This window comes from Halteromyces radiatus (genome assembly GCF_025201355.1).
Source record: "Halteromyces radiatus strain CBS 162.75 chromosome Unknown BX664scaffold_2, whole genome shotgun sequence".
Classification (NCBI taxonomy): domain Eukaryota; kingdom Fungi; phylum Mucoromycota; class Mucoromycetes; order Mucorales; family Cunninghamellaceae; genus Halteromyces; species Halteromyces radiatus.
In genome coordinates, this window is record NW_026251688.1 from 3,613,525 (window position 1) to 3,637,485 (window position 23,961).

The following is a 23,961-nucleotide window of genomic DNA, read 5'->3' on the forward strand; positions in this document are numbered from 1 at the left end:
TGACTGTCGGTCATTGTGTCAGTTTCTGAAGGGCGCTGATAATCAACGAGCAAATACATTTGAACAAATAAAACCTAAGACACCCATATTTTTTTTCTTCTTATTAACATCAATTGGGATTCTGAACTTCTTCATCCTTTCATTTGTTTTTTTTTTCTTCACTTGTTTTTTTTTTTTCCTTTTTTCAAAGCTGTACAACAAAGAAAGAACGAAATGAAATTATTTATCATTGTAGGATTGGTACTTCTATACAATTCGTACACCAACGCTGATCCAACGCATATCATTAAATTTAAAGACACCGTCAATGTGACCAATGGTAAAGAAAAAAAAATAGATATAAATTATATCCGCTTAATCTTTTTTTTTTTTTTTTTTTTTTTTCAATGTCATCAAAAAAAAAAAAAGCCAATGCGTTTCTTCTTTCGAGTCATCGAGCCTATGTCGAAACGAACAAGGATGTATTGATGAAAAAACGAGACTCAGTATCTAACAATGCAGATCATTACTATGCCCAATCCCAATGGCAATTGGAACCTATTCGAGTTGGTGAAAGTTTCATGGCTATGACGGGTAGGTTTGAAGATGCTCAGTTTTTGGATTACCTACGTAGAGACAATGGTGTGGTGGAATATGTTGAACCCAATCAATACTATCAAGCAGATATGATCTTGCCTTCAAACACCAAAACGATGTCCTTTGATGATCTTTCTATGGCTGCTGCCAGTGATACCGCTCACACTCTCCGTGTCTCTCAAGCTGCAAATTGGGGTCTGTCAAGAATCACACATAGAGTCAATACGGATTTGTCTTCCTATAGTTATCATGATAACGATGGGTAATGATGATGATTGATAGATGATGGATGATAAGACTGATTATCTCTCTTTTTCTTTTTTTTTTTAGACAAGGAGTTCACGTATATGTACTTGACTCTGGTATCAATGTCGATCATTCTGATTTTGGAGGTCGTGCAACTTCTGAGATTAACTTTGTATCTAACGAACCTGATGATGATATGGGTGGCCATGGTAAAAAAAAAAAAAAAAAAAAAAAAGAATAGGATTGATTGTTTGAACTGTTTAATGAATTCTTCTTTTTTCATTTTTATTATCTATTGATATAGGGACACACGTGGCTGGAAAGATTGGTGGAAAACAATATGGTGTCGCCAAAGGTGTGAGCTTACATGCTGTCAAGATCTTGGATAAATCAGGAATGGGTACAACGAGTGGTTTGATTCATGGTAAAAAAAAAAAAAAAAAAAAAAAAAAAAGAGACATTCCACTTTTAGATGTAACAAGCGACTTTTTTTCTTTCTTTGTATTCTATAGCTCTATCACATGTCATTGACATCGCTCCCCCCGGAAAATCATTGATTAATCTATCTCTCAGTGGACCCAAATCAAATATACTGAATGAAGTTTTGAAAGAAACAACTGAAGTGCACAATATTCCAGTATTTGTATCAGCAGGAAACTCGGGTAGCGATGCATGTTATTTTTCTCCATCATCAAGCGAGCATGTCTTTGCCGTAGGTGCTACGGATATCCATGATCGGGTACCCAACTATTCAGATATAGGTGAATGTGTCAGCATTTACGCTCCTGGCTCTAGCATCAAAAGTACATGGATTGGATCAAAGGATGCCACTCAAGTATTAGATGGAACAAGGTAAAAAAAAAAAAAAAAGAATGGATCTTATATATCAAAATAACATCATCATCATCGTTTTATATATAGTATGGCCAATCCTCATGTAGTAGGCATCGCAGCTATTTTGATGGCTGAACATTCATATGAATCTGTGAAAGACTTATACGCCGCTCTGCGCTCCATGGCAACCGCTGATGCATTGACTTTTAGTGACAAAGTATCTGTTGAAAGTGCCAGTAGTAATTTACTCGCTTATCATTCTCCCACAAATTGAAATTATCAATGGATCATTTTTTTTTTTATTTTTCTCTTTTAACAAATTTTCGATGATAATAAAACTAAATATTACTTTTTTATAGCAATGAATGGATAATATTATAATGATAAATAATGGGATGATGATGAATAATGGGATGATGATGAATAATGGGATGATGATGAATAATGGGATGATGATGAATAATGGGATGATGATGAATAATGGGATGATGATGAATAATGGGATGATGATGAATAATGGGATGATGATGAATAATGGGATGATGATGAATAATGGGATGATGATGAATAATGGGATGATGATGAATAATGGGATGATGATGAATAATGGGATGATGATGAATAATGGGATGATGATGAATAATGGGATGATGATGAATAATGGGATGATGATGAATAATGGGATGATGATGAATAATGGGATGATGATGAATAATGGGATGATGATGAATAATGGGATGATGATGGATAATGGGATGATGATGGATAATGGGATGATGATGGATAATGGGATGATGATGATGATGATGATGATGATGATGATGATGGATTAGGATCTCCCATATAGGTGGGCGTCACTGGCCTTTAATTCTCTATAAAAAAAAAAAAACCCGAATATCCGGATCCACCCAAGAGGAAAATGAGAGGAACAAGGAACAAACATTCACAGTTTTCTCCTCGTTCGATCAAGTAAAGGTGAAATAGTTCTAACGTAGAATGATTCTCTTTTCTTTCCATCCAATCGTCCAAAAGATAATAATAGAAACCAAAAATATATTATTCTTCCCATTCTTCCTCTAATCCCTTTTGATTTTATACTCTTTTTTTTTTTTCTTCTTCCTTTCCTTCATAATAATATACATTACTCTCTGAACGTGTTCGTGTGTGTGTGTTCGAGTTGTAGTTTAGTTTTCAATGCCTCGAGTTTCTGTACCAACCATCTCCGAGTCGTACACTCGTGCAATCGAACAAGCATGGGACCGTACATTAGCAGTGGCACAAAATCATGTTCAGGCTTTTGATGAGCAAGGTCGCCATCATCCACCAGTTCATCATGATCAAAGTAGTCTTCATCAGCAACAAGATACCCAATCCAACAGAACATCAAGTGAATTTTACGATCGTGAACGACATATGATGCAAGCTTTAGATATATTGTTTGGTTATGCGCATGAAGGCAAGTTGGAATACCGATGATGACAGTTGATGATTTAATTGGACATTTTTTTTTTTTTTTTTTTTTTTTTTTTTTTAGGTCCAGGTTATCTTGCCTTCATACATACAATGACCCTAGTTTTGGATCCAGATAGTCCTGTTGCAATGGCATTTCTTAGCCATATCATTGAACGCTCAACGTTACCTTCCAAACACACTATGGAAATCATATCGCCTGTCATTTTAGCGACGATGAAACAAACCAATCAAAAGTCATCAACATTATATTCATCATCATCGTCATCTATTCCATCGAATCTCTCCTTTTTTAAAAGGCTAATGACATCCGTAGGCTTGAAATCAAAATTCAATAGCTATCACTCACCAGAATCGACAAGATTAAAGCTAAATGCAACAGTGATATGGTCTCTTTTAGCAGAGAAATATGCTGGTGATATGTGTATGCATATGTGGAACAATCAGGTGGGCCAACTATTGATTCAAATGTTAGTGGATCCCAGGGAAGATCTGATGGTGCGTCTCTTTTCACTTTTGGCATTGGAGAAATTTTCTCTTACTGGTAAGGTTATTTAATTCCAGAAAAAAAATATAGAGCGGCTAATTTTTTTTTTTGTCTCTCTCTCTCTCTTTTTTTTTTTTTTTTTTTTTTTTTTCTTTTTTCTTTTTTTTAACATCAACAAGGAACCATCAAAAATATTATATTGGAAACTACTGATATTCAAAAAGTACTACAATTAGTTGTTGAAGAATGCGAAAAAGCCAACCAAGGATTCTTTACCATGACGCGATGTCTTTTGGATCACGTAGATACCGACGAACAACACGTACCGCCACGTCGTCAACGCGTTGAAAAAAGAGACAGTTTCACCAATCAATTCGATCAACAGTTAATGTTACAACGCCAGCAGCACCCCTTGCATCAACAACATCAACAGGAAGCGCGACAGCAGAATTCAACAAGGAAGTCTTGGGGTATATTTATTCATTTAGCGAGGAACACAACTTGTCACTTCCAGCGTCTATGGCATAGAGGGAGCCCACGTCGTGTTTCGACTACAACTACATCAACATCAATATCAAAAACATTGTCTACAAAGTCAAACAGGCTTTCTACAGAATCTGGACCCACGACAGCACAACAAGTACAAATACCTTCACGTTCAAAAAGGAAACGACAATATTGGCGCACACGACAACATTTATCAACCACTGCAGATAAAGACAAGGAACAATCATCTACATTGACATCACCAATGGATATATCTTCTTGTTCATCGGCAGACCAGAAGCAAAAACAGTCCTTCCAAACTCACTTGAATAGTTTTGATACTGGTTTTATTCCTCCAAAGGGTCCTATTCGAGAAGAGTGGGCAAAGTATCTTCAATTATCTTTTTGTGCTCGCTGGGCTTTGGAAAACGTCTTTAGTAAGTTGTTTATTCGAAAAGCAATAGAATATGTGTTTGTAATAATGTCTAATAACGCCTTTTTGTTTTATTTTTTTTCACTCTTTTTACCTCGCATAGATGAAGGAAAGCAGGTATGTAATCAATCAATATATTAATGTTTGGATGGAAAAGGTCTTGGCATGAATCTGACATACCTTTTTTTTTCTCCTTCTTCTTGTTTGTAGCATATTGACTCATCTCCGTGGAATCTCTCTCATATCAGAACCATCATGAATCCCTTTGATGCTACATCTCATTGGAAATTTGGAATCAATGGCTTAGAGGTAAATCATGATTCATTCATTATATATATTTATGTATAGAAATTAGGAAGAATATATCATTTATATTTTTCTCCATTCTTAATGTGATATAGTTACGAAACGATCGACCTCATTTTGAATCTATTCGTGCCACTGCTAGTGTGAAAACTGGGAAATGGTATTATGAGACTCTCTTGTTATCATCTGGTATTATGCAATTGGGTTGGGCTACTAGTCGATGTCGATTCACTCCTGAAGAAGGATATGGTGTTGGAGATGATTGCGTACGTGGTATTTTTTTTTTTTTAATTGCCTTCATTAATCTCAGATTTATGATTTTTTTTTCTTTTATTAACTGTTTCTTTTTCTTTTATCCTTTTAGAATGGATTCGCTTTTGATACTTATCGTACTGCTGTCTGGGTAATGAACAAAAAAGTAAAAGAAATAGTAATGTTGGTGTTTATTTGTATATATTGTTTATTATTTATGTATAGGCTGATGGTACGGCTGTTTATCCACAAGTCAAGCTCAAAATTCGATGTCAATCTGGTGATGTACTTGGTAGTTTCTTGGATTTAGACAATGGACTTTGTAGCTATTTTATCAATGGCAAAGATCTCGGGTTGACTATTGAATTCGAAAATCCGACAAAACAAGCAGCCAAGGCGAATGCATTGAAAGAAGCTCAATTAAAAGCTGCAACAGCAACAACAATATCGGAACCATCCTCATCATCATCAACAACAAGAGTATTGGAATCATCTTCATCATCAACAACTACAACATCTGGATCAGCTATAGCATCAGCAGCTTCAACGTCTGCTGAACCTGTGTCAAAAGTAGATTCTGAACAATTGTATACGGAAGAGGCAGAGAATACTGGTTTGACTGGGACTAGTACGGTTGTTTCAATGTTACCATCATCATCATCATCATCATTATTTATCAATGACGAAGCATCTTCATCGTCTTCAAAGAAACGCCAAAGTTGGTCACAAAGTCATCATTATCAACATCATTACCACCATTATCATCGCATTCCAATCCACGATCCAAGCCCTTCATCATCTACGGAAACCTTCAAATTGATACGTTCTTCTGCGCCATCCACTACAAATCAACATCAATCTCGTCCTTCAGCTTCCCAATTTTCTGACTCGTTCTCCTCGACAGTCTCTTCAAAATCAGCAACATCATTATCATCATCATCAGCAGCAACAAATGAAGTGTCGATTCCGGTTATGGGTGACAACAGAATTTTTAATGATATCAACGAGGATAAAGTGACCACTATTACAGAGGAAACACCATATAACATGGAACAAACATCTGGGAAACCATCATCATCAGGAACAGCAGCAGCAGCGACATCTCCTTTACAAACCGGATCAGCCAAAGGACTAGGACTTTATCCAGCAATCAGTCTTACCACTCATCAACATGTGCTTCTCAACCTTGGAGATCGACCTTGGATTTATCCTCCTCCTGTTACATGTCGGTATCATGGAATCAGTGAAGCAGGAAGATTGGATCGTGATTATCGACGTCGTGTCATTCGATGGGTCAATCAACGTGGTTATCGCATTAGAAAATTACATCTGGCAGATAATCATTCGCCTATTCGACCTCACTTCAAAAGCAGCAGCAATGGTGGAGGTGGCAGTGGAGATGGAAATGGTGGCAATAGTTATGGAGGTGGTATTGGTGGCGCCAGTAGCAACAGTGGTACGGATGATTATTCAAGTTCTAGTCCATTATCCTTGACTTCTTCTACAACATCAAATGATAGCCTTGTGGAATACGATTGGGATGGTCCTTTATGTACCATTTGTTTCTCTGAACCTAAGAATGTGATTCTATTACCTTGTCAACATGGTGGTATTGGACAAAATTGTGCAAAATTGTTAGATATGTGGTAAGTATAGTATGAGTTTTAAGATGATAGGAATTTATACCGATTCATTTTTTTTTTTTTTTTTTGATTGGTAGTCATTTATGCCGGTCTGCTATTGATGATAGGGTGATGGCGACAGATATAGAACAAGATATTATAGCTGATGCTTCAAATGGCCTTCCTTTATAATACATATTATTATTTTTGGTGTAGATTAGATTTTTTTTTTTCGCTGAGCGGGATCGAAATAAAATCACCATGTATTTGTTTTCTCACGGGGCATTTTGCTCTCCTTCCTCTTTTTTTTTTTTTTTTTTTTTTTTTTTTTTTTTTAATAGACAATGGTGTACTCATTATATGTTATCACAGGTGCAAACAGAGGATTTGGTCGAAGTATTGCTTTGACATTAGCTAACAAGTGTCAAAATGATATTGCCTTTATTCTTATTGGACGCGAACTGGCTTCACTACAAGTGGTATCTGCTGAATTAGGTCAATATCAACACGTCCGTTCCGTTGAACTTGCTGCTGAACCTCATGGTCTTGATAATGCTGCTACAACAACTCAATTATTGCTTGAAGGTGTAGAACCGTTGGTGTCCGCTCTTGTAATATAGCAAAATAAAAATTTATTATCTTTAGTGGTATCTCATTTTTTTTTTTTTTTTTTTTTTTTTTTTTTTAGCTTCCAGAAATTGGATCCATAACATTGATCAATAATGCTGGCTCGACGGGCGATTTGTCTCAAACAGTGGCAGAATATCAACCTGAAACTATCCAATCGTATATAGACATGAATGTTACTTCATATATAACTTTAGTGTAAGCTGAATTGACATGTGTATATATATATTAGGCAAATAGACAAACTAACTTATTCCATCTTTTTCTTTTTCCTTTCTTTTTCTCTTAGATCTGGATTTTTAAAACTGTATCAACAAAAATGGGCAAATGAATCAAGATCCTTACAATTAGTGAATATTTCTTCTTTACTTGCGATTCAACCATTCTCACACTGGGGACTTTATGCAACAGGAAAAGCAGCCCGTGATATGCTATTGGCGGTGATTGCAAAAGAATATCAGGTACTCAGCAAAACTATAAAAATAAAGCTCATTTCACTCACTCTTATATTAAATTATCCTGTTAGTCATCTTCTTTGATTCGTACATTATCTTATGCGCCCGGTCCTTTGGATAACGAAATGCAATGTCGTGTACGAGAAACTCTAGGTGATCCAGAACAATCCGCTTTATATAATGATATGGCCAAAAAGGTAAAAAAAAAAAAAAAAAAAAAAAAAGAAAAACAAAAAGGAGAGTGAAGATGGGGTGGCAGTATTAATAAACCCCTTGAATTCTAATACTTCTACTTTTTTGTTTTTGTTTTGTATATTAGGGAAATTTGGTACCAATGGAAGATTCGGCAGGAAAATTAGTTAGTTTGCTGCAGAACAATAGTTATAGTTCTGGTGCTCATATAGATTACTTTGATATTTGAAATAAAACAAGGGTTGATTTTGTATATATGATATTTGTTATTATTTATTTCTTTTTGTTTTGTATCCATGTGATGATCCTCCCCCCTTGTATTCTTTGTTTCTTTTTTTATCACTTCTCTCTCTCTCCTTACTGGCATGATGACAAAGGAGAAAACAAACGTGATTTTTTATTCTTTTTCTTTTTTATTCTTTCTTCTTGCTTTATTATATTCTTAACTATGTCATGGCCATTGATACTGTTCCTTATGCGACGACAACGACGACAGCGACGACTATGATGATAGCTATACCCACTACTGATCAACAGGAACCAACAGATATGTTACACGCATTACATCGCGATGAAAAAGAGCTTCGGATATTGGCAGTGGTATTATCGTTGACTGGTGGATTAGCCTTGTCTTTTCTATTAGGTGTTGGGATTTTTATTTATTGGCATTGGCGAGCTTGGCATGAACGACGTACCAAAAAAAGAAAACTCGAGATGAAAAGGAAAATGGCGACGATGTCTTCTATTTCTGAATCATCCTCATCATCGTCTTGTCATCATACAATGTCTTTGATAGTTATTCCAACCTCGAGATCATCTATTGACCCATTGCCAGCTTTACCAGTATTGTCAGATCTATCAACCACATTCCTATCATCACCATCATCATCATCATCATCATCATCGTCGGCAATACCTGCATCTGCATCTTATATAGATCAAGCACATCATCCTATTTCGGAAAAAGTGGATTCAACCTCTACTAACACTACTGAATCAGGCCCATCTATCATGATACATCCACTGATCCCTCCTCTTTTACTTGAATCCAACTCATCTACTCCAATACCCACAGCTCCTTCCGCCAAAGAATGTCTTGCTTCCTCCAATTCACAATCAGGCTTAGCTCATGCATCATCAACATCATCGTCATCATCATCATCATCATCATCATCATCGCTATCATCACACCATTTACCTTGTTTAGATCCACCTGATATTCCTCCACCTGCATATTCCCCACGCTGACCCGAATCAATACATAATAAGATAACCAATACACAGTTCTTTATTCAATAGAAAAATAATAATAAATAATAATAATAGTAATAAAAACAATAAAAAATAAAAATAAGAAAAAGAATCAAACTAAACTAAAAGAGATTGCATATACTAAAAAAAAAAAAAAAAAAAAAGAAATTGGGGGTCAGTTTCCTTTGAAATATATATATATTACCGATCCCTTTTTCAAGCCTTCTATTGTTGAGCAACTGTTGGAGGATGTACTTTGTTTGTCAATTTCAACATGATGCGACCACCCCAAGAGAAGACGGAAGAAGAACCAGAGGAAAAAGAAGAAGAAGAGGAGTAATGCCGACGATAATGTTTCGTTGTTGGTTTGTACTGATCCAAGAAATGAATTTGAGGTTTGTTGAAAGCTCCTCGACGTTTTTCACGAACATAAGCAACTGCATCCAAAGGAGCCATTCCAAATTCTATCAGTGCCAATGCCACGAGTACTGGTGCTCGTCCTAGTCCTGCTACACAATGAACAGCTATTGCTGGTTTCATAGTCGTTGTTGTTGGAGGGCGATAAGGATACTGCGCATACTTGTCGATCAAATCAATCCATTCATTGATAATCATATTGTTGGGCTATATATATTATGTATAAGAATGATGATATTAGTATATAAGAAAATTTTGATTTGATTTATCACTTACTATGCCACCATCACGAAAGGGTAAATCCAAGAAATCAATCTGATTATCCAATAAAATATCTGCATTGTATGTTGGTTGGCAACATCTAACTACAGTAGTAACATTGTATCGATGAAAAGCGTCCAAATAATGTGGGAGAGTTGTTTCCGTAGGACTATCCATGATAAGGAATTGAATAGGAGATAGGTCATGGTCGACCACAGTAATAACATGGCCAAGAGGAATCATGCTTGATGAATAAGTTTGTCAGGAATGAGAGGATATGTGTAAAATATAAAAGGTATTTTGAAAAAAAATAATAAAAATTATAATAGTAATAATAATAATAGTAATAAAAAAAACCAACTAAAACTAGTAGATATCAGATAGAATAGCAAATTTGTTTCAGGGAAGGTAACCAAAGATCATGACTCGAATGAGACCAATAGTAAGGAGAAGCGACGGATGATTGGTATTCGTATCAGAGAATCTCATGAATATAAACCAAAAAAAAAAAAAGAAGTCGTTGGCAGAAAAAGAGAAAAAAAAAAAAAGAAAAGAAAGGAAAAAAAAAAAAGAAACCATTTTATCAATAAAAAAAAATCGCTCACGTGTTGTCCATAAAGATGGGAAAATTGCCGCAGCCTGAGACTAAAAATGAGGTATTTTTCATGCAGAAAAAGAGTCATATTGACTTAAAAACAATTTTATTCAAACTACCATAAAAATTTAGATGGAATAGAATAGGCTGTTTCCTTATTCATTTTATATGATCTAGGACGAAATTCTTGCACTAAAGATACACAATAAATGAATTTTTTTTCCCATTCATTACCCGAATCAATATCATCAGGTAAAATATACATTCTGTTTTCTGTTGGAGGCATTTTTTGATCATCTTGATGTTTTGAAAACTGTAAAGCTAAACCTAATCTTCCCACATCTACTGTTTGTTCATCATCATCTGTGTTTGATGGATGGAATATATTATCCAATCCGTGTAATGGTAACACTACTTGCGCTGCCTTTGTTTCCTTATATTCAAAGTCATATAGTGATAGATGTGTCGCATGTAATACAGCCCAGTAACGCTGCCATCTCTATTTTTTTTTTTTTTAAAAAAAACAAAGGAAAATGAATCATCCATCGTCTATTGTTATATCTTTCTACTTTTTTTTTTTTCTTACCGGAATACTACCACCTCTCAAATAAACTGTAAGAAAATCGGCATGTAAAGCACGATTAGCCACAAGTGCTTGTGCACGAGCATTCATAAAGGTACCATATATCAGTGTGACTTGATATGTATCTTCTTCATGTTCAAACGTGATTCGATTCACTTGCTTTTCAATAGGATGAAGCATCAATTGAAATTCTTTTTGTCCAATGCAGATTTCACTAGATCGTTTTCTTCCACTACTTAGTATATTTGTTTTGGTTTTGGTATAGAGTCGAAGTGTGATTATTGTTGGACGTACTAAATCTCTAATAAATAAGGTAATTATAATGTAAGACAGATGAATATGATGGTGGATGAATCAACTTACAAGAGATATACTTCATCAATGTCGGCTTGACTACTTTGTTTACCATATTTGGTACTGGAGACAAGTTCACCAGTGCTTATTTGATCATGGATCTGGATGGTACAATAATATGTCAATGCTAAATTGAAATTATATTTAGTGTTTTTCATAACATGAATAATAATAACAAAAAAAAAAAAAAAAAAAAAAAGAAAAACTTAAATACCTTTTGCAGAAGTGGATCTAACAATATCAATCACTGTATAAAACGAAGAATCAATATTTTGTAAAGAATTAACATGATGATATTACCTCTTAGATAGACCATAGCTAATGGATTATTCATCAAATTACTAGATATATGAATCCATTAGTAACATAATAATAATAATTAAAAATAAAAAAAAAAAAAGAAAGAAGAATGATAGATACTTACTAATTTTGAAATTTGGTGTATGGTTTACGTAAAACGATGGATTGAGGAGTTGGCCAAGGTGATAAATGTTTTTCAACAGAAGATGGTTCATATAACCAATCCAGGGTTTCATCAGAAAATTGGTCAAGTGTATCCAATGAACCATTATAATGAACAGATGGTGCTTTCTGCGATGATTGATGTTCAGTGATGGTATGTAAGGATGATGTTTTGGGTGAAAGTGGTATTGGTTTTTGTTGTGATAGTTTTTCTTTAGATGACTCCAGATTAAGGATTTTTGTAGGTGATGGTACAATCCGTTTAGTTTTCTTTGAGATTAACATTTGACGCATTTTAGAGTCAGTCCATTTCTGTGCCATATTAGTAGAAAAAGATCGACGTAAGGATGATTTTTCATCTGCTGATGGAAGCAATGGATTGGTCACGGTGGCATACATAACAACAATAATAATAAAGAAGGAAAAAAAAAAAAAAAAGGAAGAAGAAAAAAAAAAAAAGAAGAATTTGATCTAATAAGCTTATAGTGAAGATCTACTTGTTGATTTAAAAAGTTCCGATTCATATCGAAAATGCATTGTCCATCATCATTGCTTAATATGTTTGTTATAGAAAAGTTCTAAATATTTTACTATCATCTAGAAAAAAAAGTGTCATATATAGCAAATAAGTATTCACTAAAAAAACAGAGATGAAATCGTGAAGATAAAAAGATAGAATGAGTATAAAAAAAAAGTAACACGATAAGAATTATTTCCATCACAGTATTCATCATCACAAAATCATCATAATTATTACAGGCTCATCAATTTACAAGATCATCTTTATAAAACAGGAAAAATACAATTATGCTTGCTAACACATATGCGGAAGGTCAAATTGGACGAACTACAAGTTTGAGTTGAGCGAGAAAAAAAAAAAAAAAAAAAAAGGGAGGCAAGACATTTTTTTTTTTTTTTTTTTTGTTTCTGTTGTTTTTCTTTTCTTTTTCTTTTTCTTTTTTGCTTTATCTTTCTCTATTGGACTTGATACTATTAAATAGATCATGGTTCTTGGAAATATAGAAGGCGGATCTCAAGCCAGTCATCAAAAGCATTTAGCCAATTTACTTTCTATTGTACAAAAACGCTCGGCAGATCAAAAGCGACAAAAACTGAATAATAAGGAACCAGCAGCAAAATCTTCAATCAATATTACTAATCGATCTTCTGTTCCCAAGGCAGCTTTACCTAGTTATCATTATAAAGACGACAATGAATTACCTCACTTGGAAATAGGCTTGAAATCAACCATTGAACCTCGCCCCTATCAATTAGAAGCACTCTCAGCTGTTACCTCATCTCAAGATCCTTCTCAAAACGACAATGATAATGAAAAGTCTCTCACAAAGATATTAGAAGAAAACTCAATCGCCCACTCTGGTATCATTGTTCTTCCTTGTGGTGCTGGCAAGACGTTGACATCTATTCTCGTGGCTTGTGCGGTACAGAAATCAGTTTTGGTGGTATGTTCAACTATCATTGCGGCTGAACAGTTTCAACAAGAATTCCTACGCTCAACAACTTTGATGGCTTCACGCATGGGTATGTTTGCTGGGAACAAAAAATGGCCTTTCAATGGTGTCTCTGGTGTGCTCTTCACTACCTATACGATGTTGGTGGAAAACAAGAATCGATCGGCTGACAGCAAGCGAATGGCGCAGTTTGTGGAAAAGATGGATTGGGGATTGATTATTTTGGATGAAGTACATTGTGGACCGGCTGCTAACTATAGTAAAGCGATCACCAAAATCAAGACCAAAGTACGTTTGGGGTTAACAGCGACTATGTTACGTGAAGATGAGAAAATCGGTGATTTAGAAACAATTGTAGGTCCTACTTTATATCAAGCAAAATGGAAAGAATTAGCCGACCGTGGTTATATCGCCAAAGTGATTTGTACTCAAGTGGAATCTCGACTCTCGCCTCGTCTATTACAAGCATACGATGAACTCAGTGAAAAGCATTCCGACGAAAATCATTCCTTCCTTGGTCAACGACATCATATGAAAAGTTTATTAGCCATTCTCAACCCTCAAAAAATGCAATTATGTCAACGTCTGATTCAATATCATGAAGCAATGGGTGATAAGGTTTTGGTATATTGCGATCATATTGAAGCTCTCAAGTTATATGCGGAAAAATTAGGTCGACCTTATATTTATGGTGGAACTTCTACTCCTGAAGCTCAAGCCCTTTTGAAACGATTCCAAATAGATGCTCATATCCCTACGGTGGATGAAAATGGTGAACCTTTGACATGGTCTCAAATGGCGGTCTTACGGGCTGAAAGAGCCAAACAAATCAATACTCTTTTTTTGTCTCGTATTGGCGATACCAGTTTGGATTTACCTGCAGCTACTGTATTGATTCAGGTCTCTTCTCATTTTGGTTCTCGGCGACAAGAAGCTCAACGTCTAGGTCGTGTTTTACGTGCAAAGAAACGAAACGATAAAGGTTTTTATTCTCGGTTTTATACAATGGTTACGAGCGATACCCATGAAGTTACTTTTTCAGAACGACGACGACAATTTTTAGAAGACGAGTGTGGCTACGGGTATCAAATATGGAAAGTAGGTCAAAAAGAAGAAGGACAACAAGAAACAACAAAGAATCAACAACAACAAATAGGTAATGGATGGATGGTGGATGCAGATCCTTTAGCAACAACACCATTGGATGATGAAGTCAAATTGGATCCTCTCACCTGTCATATTCATGGTACTGGCAAACGACCTTATGATACACCTGAAGAAGAAGAATCTTTGGTACAATACATAATGGGCTTGAAGAATGTGCAAGTGGAAGAAGATGACACGGATGATAGTAGTTTGATGACGATGGCTTCTGGATCAACAAAAACCGCTTCTACTGGATCAAAACGAAAACGGGTCATGACGAAATAATAGGATTATTCAAGACGACTTGAATGGCTTTGATTTTTTTTTTTTTTTGGTATCTTTGTTATTTTCTTCTAGTATAGTTTCCTGTTTTTCCAATTTATCATTTGTACCTTTATCTATATTGTAGTAATAGTCCATATTCCCCCCTTCATTTTTTTTAGTAATAATAATAAAAAAATTTTTTTTTTTATTAGAATTTATTTTAACTTGTGTATTATCCTCAAAATGACAATTTACTTTAAATTGAGACAAAACGATAAAAAACATATGACATATGTTTGTTATTATTATTATTATTAATATTCAAAAAAATGCAAACGTAGATCTTTTTTATTTCGAAAGAAGAGTTCCAAAAAAAATGATGATGATTATATACTATGCTCAAAAAAAAAAAAAAAAGTGACTATATGGGGAGTAAATGATAGTAGATATCAGGACAACATAAAAAAAAAAAGGAAGTAAACCCAAGTAAGTGATCAAGCCATCCAAGAATTCAATATAGTAACAAATGGTAAAAGAGCATCACATACATCCAAAACCTTGTCCAAAAACCCTTCAGAAACAACATCTACATCCTTGAATTTTTTGATGATGAATAAAGAGTTGAGTCGTAACAAATCAATATCCGGATGATCCTTTGCAACACCTTTGGGAGCCACCTTGAGTCGATCTCTTTGATCCAATAATCCAGCACCAACATTGTCCTTGCCAAACACATCTTGTATTGCCTCTGTAGATAGTGCTTCACGAAGTAGACTAGCTTGTCGCATGATACCCGAACGCATCCGTTGTTTCAAATCAGGTTGGGGTTGAAACACACCTATAGCCACGACCGATTCATCTCCAGGTTTTAGAGAGATATGATATCCTGGTAACGGTGATGTTTTGCCTTCTCTTGTAAATGAAGCCCTAAGTGTTGTTTTGTATGGTATTCTGTCTTTTGTAAATCGAAGATCACGGCTAATTAAAAAAAAAAAATATAGTCATTAGAAGAAGAAAAATTGTGTGTTTTTTTTTAACTTACTGTTGACGATATATCGCTTCTTTGGCAGGTTGTACAAGAGTAGTATGGTCCACTTGATGTAATTCTTTGGCAAATAAATCTACAAAATCCATAAAATCCTTCTTGGTTGCTTTCCATTGTTCCTTGTATATGAAAGATAGAAAAAGACATCGTCAATACTTGCACAAACGACTTTTTCAGTTCGATTTTTTTTTTTACCTCGTGTAGTTTCATGAATTCTCTATCATTATTTTCTATCAAGGTGGCCATAAATGTCATAGAAGCTGGTGAAATGGCATCAGGAAATGGGCTGCCTTTGGGAACGGGCACTTTGATCTTTGGTGGGTTGAAATCATCAGCAGTAAGTATAACATCATCGTCGTTGTCGCTTTGATTATCAGTATTCACGTCGTTTTTGCTTTCTTTGTTATTGTCGACTTTTTCTTCATAATCTGAAGCAGAGGAAGCATCACTATCGTGTTCGGTCAAGGCGCGAGTGGCAGTAGTACGTCGTTGTGGTCGTTTCTTAGTGGATAAATTTACTTCATAGTGAATCAAAAGAGAAACTATTAGTTCACAATATCACATATATTACTGTTTTTCTTTTGACATTTACCTGTTTTTCTTTTTCGTTTAGATGTGACCATTATAGGTGGAAAAAAAAAATAAAGAGAAGGAAAAGAAGGCGCAGTGTTTTTTTTTATGTAAAAAAAAAAAAAAAAAAAAGCACAATGCGAAGTTTCGCAGTCCGAAATCCATGTCTCTCTTTCTGGCAGACCTGGACCTCTTTATACTTTTTTGTAATTCACTCAAAAATCATCATCATCCTACCAGATTTGGACCAACTATGGATGAAACCTTTCTATTTCAGTTATCTTAGTACTAGTTTATATCTTACCTCTTAATTTCTAGAATAAATTAAAAAATGAAACGGAGGTATCACCATGCCTCATCCAATAATGATCATCATCCAATAAGACTATTACCATTCAATTCCTCTCAAAAAAGTAGTTTAATAGCATCTAACTTCATTTTATCGCTTCACTTGCCGCCTAATGTGCAATCAACACTAAAAGATTTCATCGATTTTTTGAAAAATTGCCTGATGTACCCTCGACGATTTGTTTTTACAGCCAAAGTTTGGCTGAGGAGTTTCAAATTTTTGGCTGTAAAATCCAAAAACTGATCCCATTTTTTTCATCCTGCATACAAACGGGCAAGCAAACTTTGCCTTTCCCTTTCTCTCTCAAAACGGATCATCATCGTACCAAATTTGAACACAACATAAAACATCTTATTTTCTTCAGCTTTGTCTAATATCATTTAGAGGTTATTATCTGTGTTTTCGAGTAAATTAAAAAAAAAGATGAATATCAATATCGTCATCATCATAGATATTTTTTTTTTTAAGTTTTGTCATTTCGTTTTTCAATAAATCTGAGAAGATGCGTACAATGGGACGTTATTGTTGAAGAACTATAAACAAGAGAGTTTATTAAGAGTGTACTAAACTTATCTTCTAAACTATGGTGATTTCTTAATCCGTCGCGAATGTATTTCACAATAAGGCAAGTCATTTCTAACATAAAATGTATTGGATTCAAATGCTCTTCCACAATCCTAAACAATAAATCAAAAAAGTTTAAATGAGTAATTTAGTTGAATAAATAAAAAGATGATTTACTTACTACACAAACAAAGCAAGTTAAATGCCATTTTCCATCTAGGGCTTCCAAAAAATCACCAGTGATTTCTTCTTTACATCCTTTGCATTTGTGTGAGAATTTGGCTAAATAATCCTTTTCACAGTATGGGTGACCATCATGTTCCATAAAGATGCCATCTTCATCAAAAGGTTTGCCACATTCCCTACAAAAGAAGTGTCCAACATGATAGTGTTTTCCAAGGGCAGTAATGGATTTCTAGGAGATTGACAAACGATGAATTGGAATAAATTATCTTTTTTTTTTTTTTTTTTTTTATCTTTCTTTCTTTCTTACCTCTTCAATAGGTGTATGACAATAATCACATCGCGTAGTAAATAGTTCATGATAATCCAATGCACAGTAAGGTAATCCATCCTTTTCATAAAACGCCACATGTTCCAAGTCTTGATGACAATGTTGACATTTGAAGCAATCAGCGTGCCAACGATGTCCTGCTGCAGTAATAGCCATACCACTGATAAGATTGTCGCATCCACCACATCGTAATCCAAGGGCCAAATTGAGTACATCATCCTGCTTGTCGTTGTTGTTCATGTCACTATTGACATCATCGTCAGTGTTCCCAAAGGAGAATGTTGGTATAGGTGGCATCCCGTCATTGTCATTGCTGATATTGCCAAAAGAGAATGTTGGTATAGGAGGCTTATCCTCAATTTGCTGGTATTGATGGTATGTATTTGACTGTGCTGATGATGAATGAGTCTTGCTGCCACCCACGGTATGTACGGATGATGATGGGCCAATCGAATCATTTTCCAGATTTTGTTTATCCTGTTCTACTGTGTTTTCAGTTGTTGATCTGTCAATAATGGTTTCAATTTCATGTTTGTCGCTGGTGTGTTCTAGTTGATGTTTCCCAGTGGCTGAATAAAGTGAATGTTCAGTTGTTGAAATATTACTTTTGTTGTCATCATTGTCGTCTTGTTGTATAGGAAATTCCGAAGACGCTACTGAGTAACTAAGATCTTCGATAGGTTCTTTAAGATCAAGCCCATTCACCATTTGCAAAAGACCTTCTCCTTGAATGATATCATTGTCAACATTGTCCAAAAAGTCATTCTTCCTGCTTCTAATGCTACTGCTGCTGCTACTGCTAATTCCAAAACTATCGGGAGTGCCTGTCCGCCGAGGTGAATCAATTGTTGTCGACTTTGTAGAGAGATCACGAGGACCTTTGAGACCTGATGATATTCGAGAAAACTGTTGTTGTTGTTGTTGTTGATTTCTTTGTTGAATTCGAATTCTTGGCTTGTTTGCAGTAGTAGGAGGTGATGGTGAGGAATGAGGTCGTGGGTTACGCGTTGGTAAGTATGCCAAGTATTTCTCTAAATAATATCAAAATATAATAAGTATACGGTAATTGAATATATATTAATCATTACCTAGTTCGTCTTTTGCCATTTATTATGTTGTTGTCAAGATAGGAGAAGAAGAAGAAGAAGAAAGAAAGTTTTTTTTTCTTTTGTTTTCAAATTTCCTTTTTCTTTCTCCTGCAAAAAAAAGTACTCTATTGTCACTCCGCCGACGCAGAAGTATTTTATATTGTTTACGATTTTTGCTGCTGAGATTTTTTTTCTTTTCTTTATTTTGTTTTTGATGTACAACTGAAAATGCCTCGATCACCAGAAAGATATAGTCGACGAGACCGATCCGATAGTCGGGATAGATATAAAGATGAATATAAAAGAAAGAGCAAGTATGTATCATTTACTATAACAAAAAAAAAAAAATTCGCCAATTTTAACTTTTTTTTTATTATTATTATTAGACATCGACATCGATCAGAATCACCAGACAGACAACGTAGCAAAGATAAAAAACGCAAGAAATCCAAAAAGGAACACCGTTATCATAGTAAACGAGACGATGATACGATTGACGATGATCTTGATAAATATGCCAGCAATTCTCGACCTTCTTTAGAACAACTCGGTTATTCCAATGTGAACAATCCTTTCAATGATATTAATCTGGAATCAAAATTCGTTTGGGGAAAGAAGAAACAACGTGATCGAAAGGAACTTGGACTTGGAATTGCAGAACTCAAGCGACGTGAACTGGAACGAAAACGAGAAGCTGATGAAGAATTGGCCAAACTTAATAAACGAAGGGCTGAACGGGAACTCGAAAGAAAACAACGTGAAGCAGAAATGGAACAGAAACAACGTGATGCTGAACTTGCTCAAATGGGTGATTGGCATGCCAAAGAAGAAGAGGTAAAAAAAAAAAAAAAAAAAAAAAAAGAAGAAAATATTCAATATTTTATTATATTATCTAGTTCCATCTTGAACAAGCTAAACGACGTGCGGAAATTCGAATCAAAGAAGGACGTGCAAAACCTATTGATATTTTGGCAATGAATTTACGACTAGCAAATGAACCTGATAAGATCGAAGATGATGTAGAATTGGAAATTGATTTGGAAGAACCTTATACCATCTTTGACGTAAGTAGTATACTTTCAGACGTTCATAAAACTTTTTTAATTAATCATCATTTATAATAATTGATTCCTATGATAGTCATTATCATTAGAAGACACTGAGGAACTTGAACAGGATATAGAAATGCATCTTGGACTGGAAAAGAATGAACAAACATTGGAATTTTGGCGTGCAATGATGATTGTAGCTAAGGACAAACTGGAAAAATTGGAAGCAGATAATAGTAGAGTTGCTACTGGTGGAGTGGCTGGATCAGTGAACCAGGATATTCATCGAATCTTACAAGGCAAAACATATGAACAATTGATGGTACTTCAACAACAAGTCATGGCTAAACTGGCATCCAATCAACCAATCGATGTAGAATATTGGGAAAATTTACTCAAAGAATTGGTGGTATACAAAGCCAAGGCACGACTTAACACAATGCATCAAGCATTATTGGCTAAACGATTGCAACAACTACGTGAAAAACAACACGAAGAGGCTCTCAAAGTCCAACAAGAATTGGGTGCAGTTTTATCTATGCAAGCTACGGAAGTAGAAGGACGAGGTATTGGACCAGGTGAAGGAATTGCTACTGAAGCTGTGGATCAAGTATTGGCTGAACAACAGGATAGGGCATTTTTGCAAGATGACAATCAAAAATCAGATGTAGTGGTGCCTTATGAACGTGAGATGAGTCCTGAACCAATGGAACAAATCTCAAGATCAGATAAAGCCGAACTAAGTATTTTGGATCCTATTGAAGATATGAAACAGTTGGTAAGAATAAGTTTGATTTTTTTTTTTTTTTTTGTTATCGTAGTCAATAACCATTTTCTTCTTCTTATAGATTGCGCAAAGAAGAAAAGTATTATCTACCAAGATTATTCCCAGACAACCAAAACAGAAAGAAGAAACACCAAAGGAACCTCAGCCAATGGATGGATCTGTGGCATCATCAGTTTTATACGAAAAGGAGAAAGCTAACGGCATTGATGATGATGAGGCTATCTTTAATATTGAAGCTGAATTGGCTAAACAGGTAAGAGACATTTTTTTTTTTTTTTTTGAAAAAAAAAGGCAAGTAATGATTATTTACTATTTGATTCATTTCCTTTTTGTCTCATTAGACGTATCTATGGCAAGACAAATATAGACCAAGAAAACCAAGATATTTCAATCGTGTGCATACTGGTTACGAATGGAACAAGTATAATCAAACTCATTATGACTTTGATAATCCTCCTCCAAAAGGTACGTCATATAATCAATACATGTTTGTGGAAATTAAATACTAATTTTTTTTTCCTTTTTTTTTTTTTAATTTATAATTGATCGAATCCAATAGTTGTGCAAGGTTACAAGTAAGTCGATGATATTCTTTTTTTTAACTTGATTTTTATTTATGTTATACTCATCCAATTATCTTGTAGATTTAATATATTTTATCCTGATTTGATTGACAAGTCAAAAGCTCCTACCTACTTTATTGAAAAAGACCCTGAATCTCCTGATACTGTTTTGATCCGTTTCCAGGCTGGTCCACCTTATGAAGTAAGTTTATTTTAACCAAAAAAAAAGCCTTTCTTTTTAATTGATTGATTTTATCATGTTATATTAGGATATCGCTTTCCGAATTGTCAAGCGGGAATGGGAATACTCTCACAAGAAAGGATTCAAATGTACATTCGATAGGGGGGTGTTGTCTCTTTGGTTCCATTTCAAACGTCAATTCTATCGAAAGTAATTGACATCATTGTTATTACCCCTCCCTTTTATATATGTAGTTTGAATATATGTTTATGATTGATTTGAAATACAAAAAAAGTCATATCCATTCTTTTTTTAAATAAAGAATAGTTTATTTTGGTACAAAAACAGAACAAAAAGTGTTACTAAACTAAAAAGGTCAAATTTTAGTTCTAAGTTGATAGGGAAGGTTGATAAATAATGAGAAGATGAAAGAAAGGATGGTACTTATTCTTTGGTGGAGATGAAGGTCACTTTTCCATTGGGTCCAACTTCAGCATAAAATGATGGTTTGCCATTGGTTGATTTTTCAGCATATCCAGGATGATGTTTCTTTTTGCCAAAGTTGAGAAGAGCAGAAGCAGCGGCTAGATGACTTGAGGTTGCTTCTTGTCCAGGTGCCGGATCAGGGAAAATAGTTGATTGTTCGAATAATTGTGATGAAGAATCATTGATAGCTGCAATGGCATTCAATCTTCCCCAAAAATTAAAATAATAAGTGACATGGTTTCGCTTTTCATCATTTTCTTTATACTTACAATCTTGATCTTTCAAATCGAGGTTCCACTCTAGAAGCAACATAGAAATCACCAGGACCTTTCAGCTTGACAAAGTCCTTGAATTGTGGTGGGGTATGATTAAAAAAAAAAAAAAGGAATGTCAGTAGTTTATTCTTGTATTGGTTCTATATGAAGAATGTGAAGACTTACGGGAGCCCCAAGTATGAAGTTACGAAGAGTTTTGACCACACTATTCATATATTGAAGCTTTGGTTGAAAAGATGGACTTTCGGCAATATTTCTGACAACTGCATATCGTCTCCAAGGTGAGCGAGGTGAAGGTACAATAGGATCCGAGGGATGAAGTCGAGTAGGAGCTGTCCTCTTGTCCCAGAATATCAAATTTCTATTAAAAGAGATAATGAGAAAATCTAGTTGAATAATGGTTTTATTTGGTTTACCTAGGGTTGACAAGATATTCTTCACCAGCTGCTAAGGAAAGTCTATATAAACCGCCGTAATGAGAGATAGCAATTGTACCAGGACCAGTCACAGTATGTACCAATTTATTAGCTAAACCCTATGATGATCATCCAACAAAGTAGAAACGTAAGGGTCGTCCATTTTTTTTTTTATATATAGTTCCCCTTTATATTTTCGTCACTTACAGTATGTTTTCCTTTCACGCCATCCATACCAACATCTAAAGTCACCTTTTCTGTTTTGGCAAGAAAAGCATCACGTCGAAGAACATATTTCGTTGAACCACGTAACTGAATAGTAGTGATTTCACCCATACGATTAGGCGCCAGCAAGATATCGCCAGGTTGCTGCTTGGTATAAAACTATAAAGAAAGAGAAAAAAAAATTGACTTTAATTAGAATTGTCATCCATGATAATAAATTATTTATTCTTATTTTCAGACCTTTTGGTAAAAGAGAGGATCACCTATCAATTTGCGTCCAGTAGCCTTTACAGCATTGCCATCTAAAGTAAGCTTCGAAGTTACTCGACCAGACGAACCCAAAGCAGATCCAGTAGAAGCAGTAATTTCAGTTTCGGGAGGCATCTAAATGAAGAAAAAGAGAATATAAAGGCTTGTTATTACCCACAGTTTTGCTTCCTTTCCTTTTTACCTTGATAAGTAAAGCCGATCCTATATATAATAATGATAAAGAAGATAAGATTAAGAATGTTCTTTTAATAAAAGACCACATTGTATATAGGTTTAAATAGATGATCGCTTTATTTACCTACTCCTGAGGATACAATTTCAAAAGCAGGTTCTGAATAATCTTCAGTCGAAGCATCTATGTTTTCAATAAAAGATAAAAAAAAAAAAATGTCAGTTTTATTGTACTCAATAAAAAAAAAAGAAAAACAGGATGAAATTATACCTTGACCAACAGTTGAGATAGTGCTTGGAGTTGTTGTTCCAGTAGAAGTATGTTCAAAGGACTTTAAAGAACGATCAACGGTCTGGATAGTCGATGAAGGTTGACTGTACGCGAGGCCTACGTATTTCCTGTTTTGAATGTAGCCTAACAATGAAGAGCGACCTGCTGCCCACTGTTTTGAGACCAGAAGAGCAGGGCGTTGCATGGATATGGTTTTCAACAATTAAAAAGAAAAAGAAACAAAGAAAAAAAGAGACAAGGGGTTCAAAAAGTTGAGAAAAAAAAATAGAAAGCGTGTTTTTTCGGCAAGCCGCTTTCTTTTGAGCCCAAACATAATTTTAACGCA

At 34.9% G+C, this 23,961-nt stretch overlaps 10 protein-coding genes across 10 annotated transcripts; 5 read left to right on the forward strand and 5 right to left on the reverse strand.

The window, feature by feature from the left end:
• Positions 1–401: 401 nt before the first annotated feature.
• Positions 402–1,930, forward strand: BX664DRAFT_293089 (peptidase S8/S53 domain-containing protein; the record flags this gene model as incomplete). Its single annotated transcript, XM_051542027.1, has 5 exons — positions 402–838; positions 907–1,031; positions 1,127–1,246; positions 1,335–1,674; positions 1,744–1,930. Exons 1-5 carry the CDS (start codon positions 468–470, stop codon positions 1,928–1,930), a joined length of 1,143 nt encoding a protein of 380 aa, XP_051403747.1. The 5' UTR covers positions 402–467.
• Positions 1,931–2,850: 920 nt separating this feature from the next.
• Positions 2,851–6,740, forward strand: BX664DRAFT_259281 (uncharacterized protein; the record flags this gene model as incomplete). The annotated part of the gene is made up of 8 exons (XM_051540580.1): positions 2,851–3,097; positions 3,191–3,675; positions 4,338–4,529; positions 4,743–4,841; positions 4,934–5,104; positions 5,203–5,241; positions 5,316–5,703; positions 6,010–6,740. The coding sequence occupies 8 exons, from the start codon at positions 2,851–2,853 to the stop codon at positions 6,738–6,740; spliced, it is 2,352 nt and encodes a 783-aa protein (XP_051403748.1).
• Positions 6,741–7,037: 297 nt separating this feature from the next.
• Positions 7,038–8,243, forward strand: BX664DRAFT_326586 (sepiapterin reductase). Its single transcript, XM_051544257.1, has 5 exons — positions 7,038–7,323; positions 7,401–7,537; positions 7,629–7,800; positions 7,866–7,991; positions 8,114–8,243. The coding sequence occupies exons 1-5, from the start codon at positions 7,057–7,059 to the stop codon at positions 8,213–8,215; spliced, it is 804 nt and encodes a 267-aa protein (XP_051403749.1). The 5' UTR covers positions 7,038–7,056; the 3' UTR covers positions 8,216–8,243.
• A 1,137-nt stretch (positions 8,244–9,380) lies between these two features.
• On the reverse strand, positions 9,381–10,454 carry BX664DRAFT_326589 (protein-tyrosine phosphatase-like protein). The gene is made up of 2 exons (XM_051544258.1): positions 9,931–10,454; positions 9,381–9,861 (listed from the first exon to the last, which is right to left on the reverse strand). Exons 1-2 carry the CDS (start codon positions 10,156–10,158, stop codon positions 9,463–9,465), a joined length of 627 nt encoding a protein of 208 aa, XP_051403750.1. The 5' UTR covers positions 10,159–10,454; the 3' UTR covers positions 9,381–9,462.
• Positions 10,455–10,625: 171 nt separating this feature from the next.
• BX664DRAFT_312352 (uncharacterized protein) lies at positions 10,626–12,308 on the reverse strand (the record flags this gene model as incomplete). The annotated part of the gene is made up of 7 exons (XM_051542601.1): positions 10,626–10,702; positions 10,745–11,009; positions 11,097–11,394; positions 11,457–11,574; positions 11,662–11,694; positions 11,748–11,788; positions 11,872–12,308. The coding sequence occupies 7 exons, from the start codon at positions 12,306–12,308 to the stop codon at positions 10,626–10,628; spliced, it is 1,269 nt and encodes a 422-aa protein (XP_051403751.1).
• Positions 12,309–12,821: 513 nt separating this feature from the next.
• Positions 12,822–15,039, forward strand: BX664DRAFT_326590 (P-loop containing nucleoside triphosphate hydrolase protein). The gene has a single exon (XM_051544259.1). The coding sequence runs from the start codon at positions 12,914–12,916 to the stop codon at positions 14,810–14,812; it is 1,899 nt and encodes a 632-aa protein (XP_051403752.1). The 5' UTR covers positions 12,822–12,913; the 3' UTR covers positions 14,813–15,039.
• Positions 15,040–15,189: 150 nt separating this feature from the next.
• BX664DRAFT_276298 (uncharacterized protein) lies at positions 15,190–16,488 on the reverse strand. Its single transcript, XM_051541318.1, has 4 exons — positions 16,429–16,488; positions 16,032–16,354; positions 15,834–15,955; positions 15,190–15,769 (listed from the first exon to the last, which is right to left on the reverse strand). Exons 1-4 carry the CDS (start codon positions 16,457–16,459, stop codon positions 15,286–15,288), a joined length of 960 nt encoding a protein of 319 aa, XP_051403753.1. The 5' UTR covers positions 16,460–16,488; the 3' UTR covers positions 15,190–15,285.
• Positions 16,489–17,293: 805 nt separating this feature from the next.
• On the reverse strand, positions 17,294–18,969 carry BX664DRAFT_356751 (uncharacterized protein). The gene is made up of 4 exons (XM_051547911.1): positions 18,922–18,969; positions 17,813–18,864; positions 17,501–17,734; positions 17,294–17,432 (listed from the first exon to the last, which is right to left on the reverse strand). Exons 1-4 carry the CDS (start codon positions 18,938–18,940, stop codon positions 17,337–17,339), a joined length of 1,401 nt encoding a protein of 466 aa, XP_051403754.1. The 5' UTR covers positions 18,941–18,969; the 3' UTR covers positions 17,294–17,336.
• A 168-nt stretch (positions 18,970–19,137) lies between these two features.
• Positions 19,138–21,839, forward strand: BX664DRAFT_276305 (mid region of cactin-domain-containing protein). The gene is made up of 9 exons (XM_051541319.1): positions 19,138–19,235; positions 19,308–19,755; positions 19,818–19,985; positions 20,062–20,748; positions 20,819–21,010; positions 21,099–21,222; positions 21,317–21,332; positions 21,402–21,522; positions 21,590–21,839. Exons 1-9 carry the CDS (start codon positions 19,150–19,152, stop codon positions 21,713–21,715), a joined length of 1,968 nt encoding a protein of 655 aa, XP_051403755.1. The 5' UTR covers positions 19,138–19,149; the 3' UTR covers positions 21,716–21,839.
• Position 21,840: 1 nt separating this feature from the next.
• Positions 21,841–23,909, reverse strand: BX664DRAFT_326595 (mitochondrial biogenesis AIM24-domain-containing protein). Its single transcript, XM_051544260.1, has 9 exons — positions 23,616–23,909; positions 23,472–23,528; positions 23,355–23,374; positions 23,144–23,287; positions 22,886–23,062; positions 22,679–22,797; positions 22,428–22,623; positions 22,257–22,333; positions 21,841–22,192 (listed from the first exon to the last, which is right to left on the reverse strand). Exons 1-9 carry the CDS (start codon positions 23,818–23,820, stop codon positions 21,946–21,948), a joined length of 1,242 nt encoding a protein of 413 aa, XP_051403756.1. The 5' UTR covers positions 23,821–23,909; the 3' UTR covers positions 21,841–21,945.
• Positions 23,910–23,961: the final 52 nt, after the last annotated feature.

Coding starts and splice junctions, on each gene's coding strand:
- BX664DRAFT_326586 (XM_051544257.1), top strand. CDS start 7,057: ATGGTGTACTCATTATATGTTATCACAGGTGCAAACAGAGGATTTGGT. Junction 7,801..7,865: donor TGATTGCAAAAGAATATCAG/GTACTCAGCAAA, acceptor TTATCCTGTTAG/TCATCTTCTTTGATTCGTAC. Junction 7,992..8,113: donor ATAATGATATGGCCAAAAAG/GTAAAAAAAAAA, acceptor TTTGTATATTAG/GGAAATTTGGTACCAATGGA.
- BX664DRAFT_326589 (XM_051544258.1), bottom strand. CDS start 10,158: ATGATTCCTCTTGGCCATGTTATTACTGTGGTCGACCATGACCTATCT. Junction 9,862..9,930: donor CCTTTCGTGATGGTGGCATA/GTAAGTGATAAA, acceptor TAATATATATAG/CCCAACAATATGATTATCAA.
- BX664DRAFT_326590 (XM_051544259.1), top strand. CDS start 12,914: ATGGTTCTTGGAAATATAGAAGGCGGATCTCAAGCCAGTCATCAAAAG.
- BX664DRAFT_276298 (XM_051541318.1), bottom strand. CDS start 16,459: ATGGTCACATCTAAACGAAAAAGAAAAACAG. Junction 16,355..16,428: donor TAAACGAAAAAGAAAAACAG/GTAAATGTCAAA, acceptor TTCACTATGAAG/TAAATTTATCCACTAAGAAA. Junction 15,770..15,833: donor GAAGCGATATATCGTCAACA/GTAAGTTAAAAA, acceptor TTTTTTAATTAG/CCGTGATCTTCGATTTACAA.
- BX664DRAFT_356751 (XM_051547911.1), bottom strand. Junction 17,735..17,812: donor GTCATACACCTATTGAAGAG/GTAAGAAAGAAA, acceptor TCAATCTCCTAG/AAATCCATTACTGCCCTTGG. Junction 17,433..17,500: donor TAACTTGCTTTGTTTGTGTA/GTAAGTAAATCA, acceptor TTTATTGTTTAG/GATTGTGGAAGAGCATTTGA.
- BX664DRAFT_276305 (XM_051541319.1), top strand. CDS start 19,150: ATGCCTCGATCACCAGAAAGATATAGTCGACGAGACCGATCCGATAGT. Junction 19,756..19,817: donor GGCATGCCAAAGAAGAAGAG/GTAAAAAAAAAA, acceptor TATATTATCTAG/TTCCATCTTGAACAAGCTAA. Junction 21,011..21,098: donor AAGCTGAATTGGCTAAACAG/GTAAGAGACATT, acceptor TTGTCTCATTAG/ACGTATCTATGGCAAGACAA.
- BX664DRAFT_326595 (XM_051544260.1), bottom strand. CDS start 23,820: ATGCAACGCCCTGCTCTTCTGGTCTCAAAACAGTGGGCAGCAGGTCGC. Junction 23,529..23,615: donor TATCTCAACTGTTGGTCAAG/GTATAATTTCAT, acceptor TTGAAAACATAG/ATGCTTCGACTGAAGATTAT. Junction 22,624..22,678: donor GAATATCTTGTCAACCCTAG/GTAAACCAAATA, acceptor CTCTTTTAATAG/AAATTTGATATTCTGGGACA.